Source organism: Anopheles coustani, chromosome 2 (genome assembly GCF_943734705.1).
Source record: "Anopheles coustani chromosome 2, idAnoCousDA_361_x.2, whole genome shotgun sequence".
Lineage (NCBI taxonomy): Eukaryota > Metazoa > Arthropoda > Insecta > Diptera > Culicidae > Anopheles > Anopheles coustani.
This window is the reverse complement of record NC_071289.1, coordinates 35,339,618-35,352,143: the sequence shown is the minus strand read 5'-3', so window position 1 is coordinate 35,352,143 and position 12,526 is coordinate 35,339,618. Positions and strand designations below refer to the sequence as shown.

At 41.9% G+C, this 12,526-nt stretch overlaps 1 protein-coding gene across 1 annotated transcript; it reads right to left on the bottom strand.

The window, feature by feature from the left end:
* Positions 1 to 1,744: 1,744 nt before the first annotated feature.
* LOC131264301 (vascular endothelial growth factor receptor 1-like) lies at positions 1,745 to 4,259 on the bottom strand. Its single transcript, XM_058266585.1, has 7 exons — positions 3,893 to 4,259; positions 3,644 to 3,822; positions 2,977 to 3,571; positions 2,786 to 2,912; positions 2,170 to 2,701; positions 2,005 to 2,104; positions 1,745 to 1,938 (listed from the first exon to the last, which is right to left on the bottom strand). Exons 1-7 carry the CDS (start codon positions 4,257 to 4,259, stop codon positions 1,745 to 1,747), a joined length of 2,094 nt encoding a protein of 697 aa, XP_058122568.1.
* Between the last annotated feature and the right edge of the window lie 8,267 nt (positions 4,260 to 12,526).

The window sequence follows — 12,526 nt, the reverse complement described above, 5'->3', positions numbered from 1 at the left end:
TTCCTTCTCACTCACTCCAAGCGCCAGCATTCCACGTTGAGCTCTCTGATGTATCATCTAGCTGCAATTCGCTGAGTATTTGTTGCCCACTGAAACGAACGAATTGTCAATCTATGCAAGCGCTTCATGTGAGCCTGCATTTTCTTCATGGGTTGCGTAATAGATATTTTCAATAACTCGTACCGACTCTAGCTGGTTACGATCGATTTGAAGGTTTCCAAAAAGAATCCTTTTCCAATAAGAAGGTTTTTACGTTTCGTAACCAAAGTAAACATATTATTCCCATAGGTGTGTGCACCTGCTGCACCTGATGTACGTGTGAATGCTTGTGTTGTTTCAATCTTACCATGGTTCGTTATCGGAAACGGTCGACAGGAGCAATGGAGCTCGTAAGACAGTACTTAATCACTAGCTACAGGTGATGACAAATACGCAGACTACTCGGAACACAAGGCTTTCTCAGAACACCGGTGTCACTTACGAAAACCCGCGAACGTGTTTATTAGTATGAGACTCCTTCTTAGGGAAACGAGGTCAACGTCTTTCATTTTAACCATTGTCGTCATCACCATCCATCAGCATTAAAACATATTCTGTTGTTTACCAGTTATCAGAAACTACTTGGCGGTCTTAAAGGATTGATGGGGTGGCAGAATTGGTTAAATAGCTTCTTGATTCTGGCGCCAACTACAGGAGGAAACATTTGATTATACAATCAGTGCCATCAGTTTAGTCCTTCTCCGTAGTATCTCGCAATGCACTCCTTACTTTTACCAACAAATATTAGTGATAACTGCCGTTGGATTTTAGGTCTTTTGTAACTTTTGTATTATTTGGTTGACATAACCAAACAGTTAGTGCACATTTTAATAGATAAACACATTAGCATGTACGAGTATGCAACACGCAACAAATCATTTACATTTCGGTTCATAATTTTTAAAACTTCCGGACAACTGGATCCAATGGCAACGGGATACGTCGTAATCATTAATGTCGAATCAAAAAAGAATTCAAAAAGATCGTGGGGTGAAAACTATCCGGTACCGATGACCAAAACCATCCGACAATCGTTACGCTAATGTTTCGACTCTCGAGCTCTCGAAATCATCGAAAAGGGGATAGAGGCCTTTTTTACCAAAAAGTGATGATAATTGGTTAAAGTTTTGCCGAGCGGTTTTATGTTGGTTTCTTGATTGCCTTGAAAACCAGATCGTCGTAGCGCGCGTGCCACCACCACGCGTGACGGAATGAAATGCGAATGATTATCGTTGTAAGCGCCTATTCGTTTCCATTTGTTGCTACCATCCTTGAACATTCTTGGGTTGTTCGGTGATTGCTGTTCAACTTTACAACTATTTATAATTCTTGGAAAAATGTAGAACCGAGCTCAAGAAACCTTCAGCATAGTTGTGGCGGATTCTTTATATTTCTGTGGACGTAAAAAGCATTGTTTTGAGGTTAATTTTTATTTTTTTAAACTAATTTTAATTCCAGAGCGGTTTATAGTGACTTTAAATATATGCTTTATAAGAAACTACCATAATTAGCATTCTGGCTCAGCTTTAACAGACAACTTATTGATCTTGTTAAAGTACGACCTAATTCTAGAATATCTGATATGCTAGTAACGTCCCTCAACTACTAAAATGCTTAGATGAATAAATCTGCAGAAATACGAGTACAAAAGTTCAATGTAGAAAACACGTTATTATTGCAGTTGCGGCAAAGAAAACTAACACTGCTAGAATGTGTCTTCGCTAATTTGCTCGACTTGACTGTTATGTTCTGTTAAGCTTTGCTGAGCTTTCATTTCGGTATCCACTACAGTAATATGCGAGGTTCCTTCCACTATTTGTTCCGTCGGAAGCGGCATTTTAGGTTTCGTGATAACGACAGCCGAAGTTTGCTCAGCTTTGGAACCGTTTTGTGGTGACCCTGCGTGGGAGGAAAAGTATCGAACATTAAATGGGTTGTTACTCGGACTTCCTTTTTGTCACTTACAGACTGATTCGTTCACGTAAACGCGAAGTGGAGTTTTCGGTGAACCCGCCTTCTCCAAAGCGCTCATGTGCATGTACGGCTCGTTTAGTCGCGCATATTGCTGTCAAAATAAAAGACGATGAATTATTTTGTCTTCAACCTTCACTAACCGGTCGACATACGCACCTTCCGCAATCTATTCGGCAGCCGGCTGTTGAATTCATCGAACAACTCCTTGAAAGTAGGCCTCGCACATGGATCTTCCTCCCAGCAGCTCTTCATAAGCGAATAAATCTCCGACGGAGCATACGCGGGTTTCTCCATTCGATAGCCCTGCGTCAACAAACCAAGAATCATTTCGTTCACCAGGACAGTCGAGTACGGTTCAGTGCCGAGCGAGAATAGCTCCCACAGCAGCACTCCGTACGCCCAAACGTCTGAGCGGGTGCTGAAGATGCGATCCCGGATGCTTTCCACCGCCATCCAGGCCAATGGAAGCAGTGCGTCGTTGTCCGATTTCCTGTAGACGTCATCGCGACGGATTACTCGAGCCATTCCAAAGTCACCGATCTTCACGATACTGCCCTCGCAGAGAAGCACATTGCGTGCGGCCAGATCACCGTGGATGATACCGCTCGTACTGAGATACTCCATTCCACAGGCGATCTGGCTCGCCCAGTACAGGAGGTCGGTTGTGCTGAACGGATACCCGGCAGCTCTGAAAGTGGTCATGTAAGAAATGTAACGAAAACAATTATTCGTAAAATCATTTCGTTTTCTTGCACTTAATATGGCATCTCACCCAGATTCTGGAGCAGCACTGCCAAACAATCCGTCGTCGACATTATTTTCGAAATGCGGTCTGTTTTGTTGCAGAAAATGTTTCATATTTCCAAACCGACAGTATTCCATTACCAGCAGTAGCTCTCCTGAAGGTAGAAAACAGTTTGACAACATGCATAATTCTACTCCTTCGGTCCTGGGCATCCTTACCTTCACCCAAATTCTCCACTACAGCACCGAGTAAATTGACCACGTTCAAATGATGACCGACGTGGACGTGCACTTTCAGCTCGGATAGCAGCGTGATCAGCATCTGTTTACTGGGTCGCTCCTTGGGCTCCTTAACGGCCACCACCGTCTCGAGCGATGGATCTTCTGATATTCCGGACACTTTCCCCATCCAGGTAACGCCAAACTCACCCTGCCCGAGCCGTTCGTACAGTTGCACCTGCTGTCGGGATATCTTGTACACGCCCGGAAGGAAGTTTATGCTTTCGCCACCCGCACCGTCCGTACTCTTAGCACCATCTTTGGGTAGTTTCACTTTACCCTCGGTGTACTTTCGATAGCCCCAAACGATGCCGACAAACAATAGTACTCCGACGGTGGCAATGGCAAGCACCTTGGTTATAATCTTGCTGTTCAGTATCGCCTTCGCTTCACTCTCCGAGTTTTGCAGTATAGTCTCGGCGAATCGCGTACCGTGTTCTGAAAGAACTTCACACACCACAATACCAAACTCTTTGGGAGTTATCACAAACACATGGTACACTTCGAACGCTGTACGGTGCATAGAACTGATCATCTGTGTTGGATACAGTATGTGTTTATTATTATGGCATTATTATGGATTTAATTCATCCTGATTTTCAATTACCGTTTCAAGTTGTTCCTTGTCGCCAGTGTCTCTGCACTTGTCCCAAGTTTGATAGTCACACTCGATGAAGTAAAGCTGAAACGTTGGGCTATCAACGCCACGACTACGACAAACCAACTCAATGGGATCCGACGATACCATTTCAACACGCTTCGGAGACAACGTTACCTCCCAATCACCTTATAACACCGTAACAATCAATTAGAATAACTAGCGATAAGTGTATTTAATTCGTTTTACGAAACTCACCTTCGATGAATACGTCCCGACTGGTGTTCCGTTTGATCCCATTGCCCACACGACACTCGACCGTATACCGTCCACTCTCCCATATGGATGGACGGAGGATGGTCAGTGAATCACGCTTCCACTCATGCCGGATCATGTACCGCTGTGTACAGTTTCCACACAGCGCTTCGGTTGGTGTATCATCCCGAAACCACGAGCAGTATACTTTCTCCGCATAATACTCGTAGTTGAACGCAATTACTACCGGTTTGCTAGCGACGATATCTTGACCATCGGTTCCAGATTCCTTCCGTACTCGGATGGTTGTGGCATTGGTGTTTCCCTCCAAGAAGTAGATAAAATCTTCCGTCGAATTCAAAACATACATCTTTAAGCTACTAAAGTAGGTGATGTTTGAATCCGAGATTTCCGGCGTTTCACATCGGTAAGTTCCTGAATGTTCTACCAACGGGTTGATAGACCACCCTTTGAGTTCTTGATGAGCTGTTCTAGTTATTGATGATTCAATTGACTTGGACACTAAATTAGCTAGCGCTCCATTTGCCTATAATAAACAGTATGTATCAGTATGCCGTTAAAAAGCTTTTGCGAAATATGTCATACCTTTTCGGCTTTCAAAGCGGCGGGAATAATGGACAATCTCGGTGGAGCGTAGCCAGAGCCACATCCAAGATTTGTCAATTTACCAGACGGAATAACGATATACGAAGCCCACATCTGAAATACAATCGAATACATTCCTTTGTCAAACGAAATTTTTTCGTCAAACGTAACAACATACCTGGTGGCTGCTCGTAAAATGCGGTTTTTTGTCGAAATCTACAACCACAATCTATTCGTTAAGTATCGGTCGACATTTAGCGTCCACAATCTTTTGCACTCACCGTCTGTTCTATTTTTTAAAACAAGTTCATGCTGTTTGTCAAAGCGATCCCGACACAAGAATCGGCTTTGATCATTATACAGTCCATAGTAAATTGTCAGTCCATACATGCTGCTGTAATCGCCTTTCACGGGATATCCCTGGAATGGTAGGATTCCTTTGGAATTCCCTTGAACAATTATCCTAGAAACGTTACCATACTCACATCCATATCAATCAAATCTACCTCTGCTCGGGGAGATGTTGGCTTACAGGGTACGAGCCACACGCTACCGATGGCAATAATGCTGTTCCCGGGCACTAGCGGCTGCTCGGGATCGTCCACGAACAGATAGAACGATGTCGCATGAAACTCTGCTTCGAGATCGCCCAAATGTAGGCGGAACACATCGTCGTTGATCCATCCGTACTGCTCCCGGTATTGTCGCACTTCAGCATCCTTCGCACAGTAGTACCGTCCGACCTGCCCGATGGACGCGTTTGTAAACGTAATCGACGCACAGTGCGAACCGTGGGATTGATTCGGTTCGCTGCATGCTGCCAGTACGGTAGAATTCTGAAAGTGCGATAACGTACACTCACACTGCTTGGTTGATCAGCCCCAAACTGATGTGTGCCCTTACCCAAGGGTAGTTTTCCTCACGATACCAGCTTATCGGGCTCGACGAAACGCACCGCAACGATTCCGACCCAGCGCCTTTGTCCAGGGTGTACTGCTTGACGTACGGTTCAATCGTAGGTGACCGCATTTGCCGATCGTACTGCAGCATATAGTCGGTAACGTAATTCGCTACGAGGACATTTTTCATTAACCATAGCTAGTTCGTACTCACGTGTAGATATTTACCATCGAGTGTGGAAATCTGCGACACATCTCGTGCAGAAGCAGTAAAAACCAATATCACTAAAATGAAAATGATCATCTTTCGAAAAAGTGCACTAGGGCAACCTTCTTGCAGCGGATCGGTGACTGAACTGAGACGAATAAAATTAGCCCATTCAAATGCCACTTATTGCACACTCGCCTTATCAACCAAAGTATAAAAAATCAACTGTGTCGAGTAAAGCAGTTTCGGGGTACGTAACAGCCAGCTGTAGACTAACTGATAAGTGATATGGATATACATGTTTGTTTTCAATTTGGAATTGTTTCCAACTCGCGCGGTCTGACTTTTGGCCTGTGCTGAATTGTAAGTCAGAATAATGGGCGAGCCAAGCGAATCCGATCAAAATGTAAAAGAAAAAAAAACCCTTTTTGTGCTGGGCCAGTATAAGTAAGCCGTTGTGCTCCTCCACATCATTGGAGAACCACCGTTAGATTCGTGTTTCACGGTGTATAACGGGATACTTTTCCAGCGCCGAGGACGTTAGCACCGCGTCCATCATTCAAATTCGCAATCAATCACCCAAAATGGCTTCGATGCCGATGATGCTCGAATTCCTATGGTGCTCCCATCCAGTGCTGCTTCTGTGGGGATTGTTTCCAAGTTGGCTGCACATCTGTTCCAATCGCACTGCTTGTCTTTGTAAAAGAACGTCCCGATCTGCATTACAGCTGTTCTGCATGTACCGATGCTTTCAACAACCTTCGATGCAAGAAAGTGAAAACTGTGAGTAGGCCTCCAAGCCGGCATTTCCTCGACCATCGCAGCAATAAAACCTACATTTATGGAGACAATGTTGAATGAGATACGCTCTGGTCTCGCTTTTTTCCGGCAGCGCATAAACTTCTCAGCCAGCCCTCAGACCCCGTAACTCTATCTGATCATCGTTGCACGTGTTCTTGCTGATGTCTTTCATCCGTCAGTAATCTTGATCAACCTCAACGGAACCATTGCCTATGCAAACAGCAATATTAAACCCAACGACAACAACGATTTCAGCCAGCAATAGAACCGTTTCGTCACTCCCTATGGCAATCATCGGCATCGGTTTAACGTCCTCGGCTCTGATTGTCGCAAGAAGTAACACACCATGGTGAAGCTTAAGGTGTATCAAAAGCCAAGCTTTTGTCATTTGTATCCTTGGCCACGTTGTTTAACCATGAAAGTATGATGTCGAGTCGGTTTTTCTTCAGAAAAGATTGAATAATTTTGTTTCAAAATGAATAAATATATATCCCAAATTTTATCGCAACGATTCCTTTGGCTAATAATATCAAAGAAATTGCATTGCACAAATGGTTTTGACATTTCTTTTTGCTTTATCATTTACCACATAACCTTGAGTTCAACAGCCTTAGTGTAAGCTATCGAAACGCCATTGCTGAGATGTGTTGATAATTCTGTGGTGTAGAATCGTGTGCCGAAAAATGTGCAAAATAGTGTGTATATTGGTGATGTGTCATAAGAAATCTTACATTGGAAAGTAAGATTCCTTGTACAGGTAAGTGTTCTTCATAATTTTTCATTACAGCAACGAAATACCTCCAGCAACACCTTATGGTATTCATGGTACGTGTAGTACAATTGTAATTGTCTGGTCAAAGCTATTAATCAAACGTAATTGCTTATCTTTCCTGTTCTTTCAGGGTTCAGTGCAACAACGATATGCGATGTATAAATAGAGTGAAATAGTGTGAAAATTAAAGAATACATTGTGTCGATGTTTAAGTTTGTTGATTACATTTCAGCTCCGGGCATTCGGGGGGCCCGAGTAGGGGAGTATGGTTAGGAGGGTATGGAAAGGGAGTGGGGAAGCTTGAAATTGGGGAAAAACCACTCAAAAGTCACTCAACAACGCACACAATCAAACAAAATCCTGTAACAAGAATAGTCATGTAACAGGAACGTTAGGAGCATGTTACAGGAGCTTTTCATCAGGGACACATTTTAAGGCCGCCGACTTACATTCCGACGTCGTGTGTGCACCGCTGCACCTAGAGCAAGTTTCCTCTTTATTGCACTCGGTGCTCTTGTGCCCAAACTGCTCGCACCGGAAACACCGCAATACATGAACAGAAGTGCTTATCGCACAACTGTCAAAACCTATTTTGACCTTTTTGAGGTCCTTTAGATATTGAGCCGATTCTTTGTCCACATCAATCACGACATTGTAGTTCTGTCACTTGTAGAACCTGCTTTCGTACATTCCAACAAGCTCCAGTGTAGTGAACGGGATCCCTGCATTATGTTCTTTCAGAACGGGAAGCACGTCCTCGTCAGAGTACTTCTCCGTCATCCCCATTATCCTTACTCTGGACAACGGCAGACAAACGGAATAAGCATCCTCGAGTTTGGACTGTACTTCCTTCCTAACCTCATTTAACGTGACTTTAGGACACTGCACAAAACCCTGACCTTTCCTACCAAGTTCGACACCTGCTGCCTCCTCGGATCCAACCGGTCGACTCATGTCTTGTCGCAAGATTGATCCACCTTCGGTACTATTACCAAGGACTTGGAGAGCTTTTGATTCGCTACTTTAGCCACGTCCTTTTTTCCATTTTTTGGCCCAGAGCCAGCCCCCTCCTTAGCACTCTTAGTTGCCACGGGCTTGGGACAGCTCTTCCCACGTACAAATTGCTAATCATATTTTTAACGCTATTTTCCAAAATACTACTCGCCCCACTTTTTTTGGCCACTACTGTAGTAAAGCTATCACTCGCCTTATCCATGGTATCGGTACAAGTATCGCACAAAAACATCACATTTTTTGACTTCTTAATTGCCTTTGCAACCAACTTTGTCAGATCGGTGCAGAGGTAGTGAAAGTGACGGCCGCAATCATTGCAGACGATCGGGTCATCACTAGACGAAACGACCACGGAACATTTCTTACACTCCATGGCCGTTTAAAACAAATCCGAGCAAAACGTTCGCAAGTAAAAGACCGCTCCACACGCTGCCGGCTTCACCCACATAAAACACTTGATCGTTTGGCTACCTAGACCAATACAAGTACACCGCGGAGAACACCGCTCCCTCTAATGAATAAATAAATAAGTAAATAAATAAATAAATAAATAAATAAATAAATAAATAAATAAATAAATAAATAAATAAATAAATAAATAAATAAATAAATAAATAAATAATAAAATTCCTCTCATCTTTTTTAAGTCGTGAAACAATAGGTGGAATCGCATACGGATTTGTTTATTTAACCATGGTTTAATCTGCCGTCTAGCGTTCATTTTGGATGAACCGCGTTCATTTGTCATTCATTTGTGTCAAATTAAACCACCCTACTACCAATTTTGAATGAACTTAGGCCTATCCCCGTGGATCGGAGCGAGACGCAGCGACTGACTTGTGCTCCGTCGCATTCGCGCTGCAGCGCCGAAATTTTTCAACCCGCTCTTGAGTGAAACTTTGCATGAAGAATGAAATAAAGCGACGGATGGAAAGCATAAACCGTTACAGTTTGAACGGAAAGTTTATTTATTACCTTTGGATGGCACCGGCGCTGCCAACAACGGTAGAACATTTTCCAATGTAAACAACATTGACGCTTTCAAATCTATTATCGATGCACAATAAAGAGAAGAAATAAAACAAAAAAAGCCCCTTAATGGTTATTCCTAGCCAAGTGCATCACTCAGAAAAAAGATAGTCCCACTAAATACCTATGCCATAATATTTATATCATCTCAATCGCCTCAGAAATGATTGTGTTTTAGATGATCAAAGATGTATGAATTCAAAAGCATTCGAAGCATTCTCGTGCGGTCTCTTCAAAGCAACACTCGATAGAATAAAGAATCCTTCGACAGAATTTCTATATGTGGGTATGTTTTCATTTACGTTATTACAAAATCGTGTAAGTGTTACATACCTATAATGACAACGAGAAAATAGACAAATATAATTCAATTTATTGATGATATTTATCAGTTAGCTCGGAACGATCTGTTTGCGCATGCACATGCACATGCATATCAGCAATTCCTGCGTTAGGAAAACAAATTACAAGTTTGCCAGTTGCTGGCTCAAGTTATGTTCTAAGAAGGGTGGATGCGATATTTTTTCTCTCCCGTATTCAATTTTTACTCTTCTCCCGCAGTTGCTACCATTGCTACCGCTGTACGTTTTACACCTGTGAATGCATATCAAAGGTAAACGAATGCATATCAAACTAACATATGTTCGGCTATTCACAAAGTGTGTCCATTATATTCAAAACATCAAAAATATATCTCAGCAATACATTGATCTTTTGAATCAATGATCTCGAATGGCAATTATTGCGAGGTGTTTGACGTTAGAGATTAATGTTCGCCATTTGATATTTGAAATATAGAATTCTTTTCTCGACGGCGTGGGTTCGAATCCCAACCGAGACCGGACCCTCCCCTGTACGAGAGGACTGACTATCCACGTACAACAGGGAAACAAGTCTCGTAAGCCCTTAACGGGCAGGCATGACCAAGAGGTCGTTACGCCAAGAAGAAGAAGAGAATTCTTTTTTGAGTTTTATCTTCGGGCGTGAAAGATGTCCAACAGTGGGGCGTTTTATTTTTTAAATAATCGACATAGACTGTCCTTATACCGATTAAATCTTGATTAGTAACGAACGTTTGCATTTCGGGAATAACGTTGACATTTAAAAAATGAGACAAATTTTAACGACTTTTCATGAAAAAACGGAACACGTTAGAAACTTTCTGTTAAAAGCAAATTAAAGAGTAGCATTTCGTTTAAATTTAAAACAAGTTTGACAACAACCATCTACGTTTGATTGTGTGTTAAACATCCAGCTTATTAGCGGACCACGTGACCAACGATTGTTTAAAACCAGATGGCGACAAGTGGTTAAAAAGCCTAGTATTTTATATTACTTTTGAAGCTTGTTACAGTAGTTTTAAAGCCAAAATTTTATGTTTTTTTAATATAATAAATTTTAAAAGTGAAAATCAGCGAGAAGGATTTGCCCAAAGTCGCTGTTCTTCCTGTCAAGACTTCCGGCGTATGGAGAAGTGTATAGTGTGCAGTGTCTTCCGGAATAAATCCACTTTATCAGAAAACACGATAAAGACCATTCAGTGGTTTGGACATACATAGCCACAGTAAATCATGCGTAAAGAGGATCGGAGGAGTTGAATGGGTCAAATATAATTGAAATATCCCTATCAACTACAACCAATCGAAAAAAAAAAAACATTTACAACAACTGAAAACATTCCTACATGGTTGGTTTGGTTGGCTACGCCAAAGTTTCGGCCAAGGCCAACTGGCCGTCGGAAGTTATTTTGAAAGTACTAAAATCTTAATCTTACAATAAAATTTACTTTATTCAATATGCTGGGTTGACTTTTTTCTTATCGTCGACGAAATTTGTCTATTTTTTAATGCAAACGTTAAGGCCGTGTTTCTCAGTTCAAAGGTTAATTACAAAGTAACGGTAATCTTTGTCCGGTAGTGGTTAATTTTCTATTCAGCTGAGCAGTTGCTACACGAGTTTATGTATTTATATTAGGGTTACCAGCATTAAAAAAACGAATGCATTTTGACTAAGGAGTGCCATTAACCTGCTCTCTTTTAAACTGTCAATACATGATTTCACCTTATGCTGAGAAACGAATATGTTTCCGGCGGAAGAAGATGTTGGAGCGCATTTTGCACACAAAACTCGCTTTTGATAAGAGCTAGATTTTTATCCGTTACTTCCGAATGCTGTCTCCAATCGGTGTATAGATCTGTGTGTAGATCTTTACTAGTTTCCAAAAGACGTAATCTCATGAAACAATCAAATGCTAAGCAATGAAAAATGCGATGCGACATCGAAATCTGAAAAAAAATCATTGCAACTTGCAGTTGGATGTAGCGGATGTGGGTAAGCTGTGCAATTAGTTTTTACCAGATTTTGGCATGGCCTATCTTTGTAAAAGTAATTTCTTATCTGTAACATATTGCAAGCTAGGTATGAACCAAAGTTCGTGGAGGAAAAAGTACATCTTTGATCATTCGTATTGTTCTTTGCTCCGTTCTTTCGTTTTGCATGTTCTTAACGTATAAAGCACATGTTACACAAAAAACATGCAACTTAGTCGCTTGGTCACTGTTAATGACGAAGGCAGTACACTGCGCCTAGCGCCAGTTTGTATTTAAATTTAAATCAAACATTTTGCGGTCATATTTTAGTACCTTTTATTACATGTTAAAAATGTGACGAACAACTGTAATGATAACACAAAGAAATTCCATGCGCATATGTATATTTAATGCTGCGCGAAAATATAACAAAGATAATCATACGGTGCGATCGGTTGTCGCCACACCAGTGTGGCAAAACAAGAATCAGCTGGTTCTTGTTAGCGGTTCTATTTACAAGGTCAACGCGCGTGCGTTATACACATGTGTGTATCAAGCGACGCGTGCGTGCAAACACCAAAGCGATTAAAGAAAACCCTAGTTAAACCCGAGGGTGTACAAGAATCTCGGTGGACTACTGGAACAATTCGAGATTAACACCTCACACGCTTCGGACTGGCAGAATCAAATGGTAAGTAAAAACTTTAATAACAAAGACAAATATATACATCATTCACTCTCAGGCAACATATCAACTCCCAAAGCCGAAGGAACGGCGGAACACCTGCTACCAGGCGAGCAGAACACATCAGGAGGTTACAAGAGGACCGCAGAGGGGAGCGAGGCAGCAGAACGAGAAAGGCAGAACAGAACAGAAGAAAGAGAAACAAACGGAACAAGAGTTGTGAAATGTTTTTTGAATTTTTTCACATTGTTTTGCAAAGGTTCAAAACAAAGCTTAAATTTGTTGAATTATTTCATTAATTATTTCATACGCTT